This window comes from Gadus chalcogrammus, unplaced genomic scaffold (assembly GCF_026213295.1).
Source record: "Gadus chalcogrammus isolate NIFS_2021 unplaced genomic scaffold, NIFS_Gcha_1.0 GACHA063, whole genome shotgun sequence".
In the NCBI taxonomy this organism is placed as follows: Eukaryota; Metazoa; Chordata; class Actinopteri; order Gadiformes; family Gadidae; genus Gadus; species Gadus chalcogrammus.
Window position 1 is genome coordinate 8,210 of NW_026613498.1, and position 6,313 is coordinate 14,522.

Consider the following 6,313-nt stretch of genomic DNA (forward strand, 5'->3'; position numbering starts at 1 on the left):
TAAGAGCGTGTTATACTGGTTTCCAGTGCATTGTTTCAGAGTCTCAGATTTCCTGAAAAAGTCCAGTGGAACCTGTTGCGGTAGTGCGTGGGATGGCGGCTAGGTGTGAGCGAGTCAGAGCAGGGACGGTCTGCCTGGCCTTCTGAGGGTGGCAGGGCCTCGATAAGTCCTCTTCAAACTTTACCATTTGCAAAATGCCAGTGTCAACAGTAGCCCGTGGCTAAAGCACTCTGATCTGGCTAGGCACACATCCAGGGAGCTGAGTGGAGCCTGGTCTGGCCTAGAGACTGGGCTGGGACTGGGCTTCGATGGGGTTAAGACTGGTCTAGACCAGGGCTGAGATTGGACTAGGCTAAGAGTGGGCTAAGACTGGGCTAGCCCTGGGCTAGGACTAGGCTAAGACTGGGCTAGGAGAGGGCTAGGAATGGGCTATGATTGGACTAAGACTAGGCTAGGGTCAGACTACATTTGACATAGGGACTGGACTAGGAATGCACTAGGTCTTGCCTAAGGACTGTCCTAGGAATAGGTCTCCCCTAGGGATTGAGACTAGGAATGGGCCTAGGACTAAGGCTCGACTCAGCAACCCTTGCAACCATCACCACATAATCACGTCATGAGCCAATCCGTTTGTCTATTATTTTTTTTTTTACCATCGAGCACAGATGAGTAATGTCCCCTTAAGAGCTTACATCAGAGGAGGAGGAGGAGGAGGAGGAGGAGGAGGAGACGAAGAGATCAAGCAGATAGCTGGAGGGATTTTCTCAGTGCCCACCCCCCCCCCCCCCCCCCCCTCCTCTGTTGCAGTCTTCTGCCATGTACAGAGGGTAGAGGGCAGCTGGCATTAGCTGGGGGAAAGTCTCAAGCAGGTGTTGGTTATGTTGTTTCTGACCGGTCACAGATCCTTTCCTGCGTAGAACTCCTTGTGCCACGTCTGTCTTTATGCACCCTATTAAAAAGCCACCATCTTGGAACTCCATGAGCCAAAATAATTGATTCACTAGTGCATTGCATTGTGGGATATTAAGTCTAGTGTCCAGTGCTGGACACTGTAATATTTCCCCGGAAATATTATGCACTTTTTATCGGTTTGATACAAAGGTTTCGGAAAGAGGAATAATCTCACATACTGCTTTAGCCTAGGAACTAGCATGTTAGTATGGAATTTAGGACGCAGACCAGTTTATGTTTTTATTGTAGTGAAAATGTACCAAGATGGGGGCTTGGAATGTGCTTGACATCATGTGAAACCGATCCATACATATAAAAACAAATGCAAAGGATTCCTCCCGTTCCTAATAGACAGGTTATGACAGCTAATGCAATAAAGGGATTATTACTGTTGCCACAAACTGTAAGTATCTTCCAGCAGGAAATGAGCGATGTTACGCTCGGTCGACATGTTTCTACGTCATCGCCTGCACGATGGAGAAAAACAAACATTTCAAAGACAAACTGACAAACAACCCAACGAACAGACCAACGCATTCAGACGCATATTGTAGGACATATAACAATAATAATTATACAAAATACAGAGCCAGAGAGAGGGGCCCGCCTCCCCGCCCCGCTCAAACATCTTCAGTGGAGCCCGAGAGTGGAGCGAGGGGAGGGAAGGTGGAGGACATGATTTAGCAGTTTACCCCAAATGTTTGCCTCTGAATTGTAACGCCATGGCTCAAAGTCAACCTGAGAAGTTTCCCAAGACCCGCGGCCTGGGGGAGGCAGCGCTGGGCCGCGGCCCGACCCCCACCCTCACTCCCAGCTCCCCCCCCTTCTCCCCCATCTCCCCTTAACCCCACCCCCCCCAGGCCTCACACTCACCACGGGCCAGTCTGCAGGGCACCTACGGTGGATTGAAGTCAGGCCCTGCAGGGGCGGAACACCAGCCCCCCCCCCCCCCTCAGCACACACACACACACACACACACACACACACACACACACATGGAAACGCACACACATACACACAAACGCAAACACACACACACTAGATTGCACACGCACGCACATACACACAAACACACACACACACACACACACATGCACACACACACACAGACTGACGCATGCATGCCCGCACACACACACGCACACACACACTCACACACACACACCTTTGGGGCCTCTGTGTTAAGCTGATGCAGGGCCTCTGCCTGCCCACCGTGGCCCTCAGCTCCGCGCGGCCCCCGGGACACCATTATGAAACACATCGGGCCCTCGTCATCCATCATATCTCCACAGCACTTTAGAATATGACTCAAATGGATCATATATGGATATATTATCTATGGATTTATGCATCCTTTTTAGATGAAAAAAAAAGAATGGAACGCTCATTATTGCTTTGGGAGGTTATTTGTGTTATTCCGTTTGGCACACAATGTCTAATTTTGGTACCTATGTTTCATCTGTGTTAGTTTCATTGTCTGAATTGAGTACCTGTTTTTTATAGTTTGTTTATACCTTCCATTACTTTTCAGCTAGATGTTTCGATCAATAAATCATGGTTCAACCTAATTCATTGCATTAAATGGTTGAATGGCATGAATGTGCTTGTTAATATTTTTACTAACAACTGCAGTGGGCAAACCACAGAGGCAAACTAAACAAATGGGTTTTAGACAATTTATTGTCTTGTAATAACCCCGGGTTAGGCTTAATCAAATTTCTACATTAAAATTGGTATAACAATTAATAAGAAGTAGGCCTAAAAGGACAATTTTTTTCTGAGTAAATTAAAGAAATCCAACAATGTGATTGGAATTTTTTTACATCATGCATCGTTCTTCTCAATATAGGGGATTGATTAGTACACCTTTGTAGGTCGCTTATTAAGCATATTTTAAAGTCGTATATTCTTATTTTTCGTGAATCCGTTTCCAGAATGCTGTTATTGCGTTCGCTGCTCATAAACATGCATGCTTCCCAAGTTTTTGGACTGCTGTCTCCCCCTATTGGCCAACATGTAACCTGCAGTTTCTTCTTTTGCCTGTACTCTGCTATGAAGGTTCTCCGCTGCACACGCTGAACGAAGGGTGAGGAACGGAATACAGAGAAATATTAAAAGCATATTAAACAGAAATTCATGGATGAATTCTAAGAAAAAATATTTTCCTAGACCAGATCTACTTCTCTAAAATGAACACATGATTTTGAAGTTGGTTTTTCTACATTTGATAAAAAGTTGTAAAGGTACAAATAACCATGTATGATAAGGGTAGGTGTAGCCTACTTCTTTTCAGTTGGATAATAACCACAAGTCTTTTCAGCTAATATAATTTCCAATTCAAAAAGAGTTTGGTTTTTATTATATTCAATTATGATACATCGAAGCTTTAATTTAAATCACGTAGATTATGTTATGAAAAAAACGAACCATTTGTTTCCTAACGTTTCTATCAATTCTATCTGTAAAACAGACGGAGGGCGGAGCCAACGGAAGGGTCGCATTTCGGGTCCGCCCTCAACACGTATTACCCAATCACTTCCTCGCCGAGAAAGATAAAACCAGGCTTCGTCTCCTCCGAGTTTAGAGAAGCCAACCTCCAGTCCCGCGGTAGATGCCTTCACTCAGTGCTTTTATAAAACATTGCGTCCAACGCTTGCACTTGCATTGCAATCCAGACAAAACACGCAGTTTAATAGAAGCCCTCTAAGGAACAAAAAAAAAACTTTTGACTGTTTTTGTCAACTTTTGGAGGAGGAAAGTTTGGACAGTCGAAGTGTGCACGGACTCAGACTGTCATTGCAGTCTTAAAACCCACAACGCTTGGATTTTAGGAGAAAGGATTTTCTCTGAAAGTAATTTTTTTTATTGCAACAAGTTGTCCTGCAACATTTTTGTTCGCATGAATCTACTCGACCCCTACCTTAAAATGACAGAAGAACAGGAGAAGTGTTGTCACTCTGACGTGCCAAGCCCCAGCATGTCTGAAGAAGACTCCGTTGGCTCTCCATGCCCGTCCGGCTCTGGGTCAGACACCGAGAACCACCGGCCGTCCGACAACCACCTCCTCTTAGGACAGGACCATCCTATGGGTGAATACAAGAAGGAGGCGGAGGAAGAGAAGTTCCCCGTGTGCATTAGAGATGCCGTGTCCCAGGTGCTGAAGGGCTACGACTGGACCCTGGTGCCCATGCCGGTGCGCGTAAACGGTTCCAGTAAAAATAAACCCCACGTGAAGAGACCGATGAACGCCTTCATGGTGTGGGCTCAGGCTGCACGGAGGAAGCTGGCGGACCAGTATCCACATCTCCACAACGCCGAACTCAGCAAGACTCTTGGCAAACTTTGGAGGTACGGTTATAGGCTAATTCTCGTCTATTCTGCAGCACTCGTTTCCCCCGCCATATTGTGGCCTTCATATCACAATAATGTTCTAATTCTAATTGTATAATAGTAATGTTATTAGACTGTTATTGTTTTTATTGTTGAGTAATTATTTCCCCCTAAACTATTGAACTATGAATTGCATGATCTACCGCTACAATAGTTTTACAGGTTGATTTTTATGTATGACATTGTAATAAATGGGTCCTAAATAGTATATTTTTTTGCTGCAATTCCAGACTTTTAAACGAAGGGGAGAAGCGCCCGTTTGTGGAAGAAGCCGAGCGCTTAAGGGTTCAACACAAAAAGGACCACCCGGACTACAAATACCAACCGAGGCGGAGGAAATCTGTCAAAAACGGTCAGAGCGAGTCCGAAGACGGCGAGCAAACACACATATCTCCAAATGCCATCTTCAAGGCGCTGCAGCAAGCCGACTCCCCAACCTCTAGCATGGGGGAGGTGCACTCCCCCGGCGAGCACTCAGGTAACGTTCGCTCTTTAAAAAAAAGTATACAAACCTGTATTAGCCTCCCGCTCACTGCATGTCAAAGACGCCTACGAACTAGCATTACTCTAGCACGGGATTTTAGAATCGAATTACCTACCTGCGAGTCCATTATAATAGCCTGAAGGGCATTTGTCTGCAAACACCTGTTAATGATTTATGATTGGCCAGTCGTTTGCAGCGGGCTATCTTGCATACACACCTGTCCAGGTGCCGCATGTCTGCCTTGTAAATGTGTTACAGTACCGTCAGCGCATGCAAATAAAGGAACTAATTTCCCCAGGGCCGAGAGCAATAAATATGCCAGAAATGTTTTAATACAAACACCGCTGCGGCTACTTCCGTGTAGCTTGACGTAAACGACCTAAGACGACCCGATCCCAAAGGCTAACCCTCACATGTTGCGTCCTCCTCAGGTCAGTCCCAAGGCCCACCGACACCCCCCACCACCCCCAAGACCGACCTGCCCTCAGGGGGCAAGGGGGAGATCCTGAAGCGCGAGGCTTCGGGCCGTCCCGCGCCCGAGGGCCGCCAGCTCAACATCGACTTTGGCGCGGTGGACATCGGCGAGCTGAGCAGCGACGTCATCATCAACATGGGCAGCTTCGACGTGGACGAGTTCGACCAGTACCTGCCGCCCCACAGCCACGCCCACGCCCACCTGACGGCCGGCGGCTACACGGGGAGCTACGGCCAGTCGGCTAGCCCGGGCGCCCACGCCTGGATGCTGAAGCAGCATCAGCAGCAGCAGCAGCAGCAGCAGCAGCAGCAGCAGCAGCAGCACTCTCTGACCACGCTGGGCGGAGACGGCGAGCAGAGGACCACCCAGATCAAGACGGAGCAACTGAGCCCCAGCCACTACCGCGAGCAACAGGGCTCGCCTCCGCAGCACGTGGCCTACGGCTCCTTCAACCTGCAGCACTACAGCCCGGCCTCCTACCCCTCCATCACCCGCGGGCCGTCCCAGTACGACTACTCAGAACACCAGGCGGCCGCAAACTCCTCCAGCGGCACCGCTAACTCCTCCTCCGCCGCCGCCGCCGCCGCCGCGACCGCCGCCGCGTCCTCCTACTACGGCGGGCAGGGCTCCTCCGGCCTCTACGCCGGCTTCGGCTACATGAACCCCAGCCAGAGGCCCATGTACACCCCCATCGCCGACCCCACCGGAGTGCCCAGCGTGCCCCAGACCCACAGTCCGCAGCACTGGGAGCAGCAGCAGCCCGTCTACACGCAGCTGTCCCGGCCCTGAGGCCGCCCCCCCCCCCCCCGTCCCCCCGTCCCCAGCGCAGACTGTGTATAAAGTTAAGAAAAAAACTCAAGCCCATCCTCTACCCCTCTACCCCAAACCCGCCCCCACAGACTGTTCTCTCCGTAGACCTGGCGGCCTTTTGTACCGACGTGCCACACGCACCCTTCATCTCAGATCTTCGCCAACCACCCACCCCCCCCCCCCCTTCTCTCCCCAAACCATCA

At 49.5% G+C, this 6,313-nt stretch overlaps 1 protein-coding gene across 1 annotated transcript; it reads left to right on the forward strand.

The window, feature by feature from the left end:
- The first annotated feature begins 3,511 nt into the window (after positions 1 to 3,511).
- On the forward strand, positions 3,512 to 6,089 carry LOC130378050 (transcription factor Sox-9-A-like). Its single transcript, XM_056584988.1, has 3 exons — positions 3,512 to 4,299; positions 4,572 to 4,819; positions 5,257 to 6,089. Exons 1-3 carry the CDS (start codon positions 3,851 to 3,853, stop codon positions 6,087 to 6,089), a joined length of 1,530 nt encoding a protein of 509 aa, XP_056440963.1. The 5' UTR covers positions 3,512 to 3,850.
- The last annotated feature ends 224 nt before the right edge of the window (positions 6,090 to 6,313 follow it).

Bases quoted from the DNA above. Each gene is read 5' to 3' on its own strand.
- LOC130378050 (XM_056584988.1), top strand. From the start codon at position 3,851: ATGAATCTACTCGACCCCTACCTTAAAATGACAGAAGAACAGGAGAAG. The intron at 4,300-4,571 runs GTACGGTTATAG...CTGCAATTCCAG, and splicing joins ACTCTTGGCAAACTTTGGAG to ACTTTTAAACGAAGGGGAGA. The intron at 4,820-5,256 runs GTAACGTTCGCT...CGTCCTCCTCAG, and splicing joins CTCCCCCGGCGAGCACTCAG to GTCAGTCCCAAGGCCCACCG.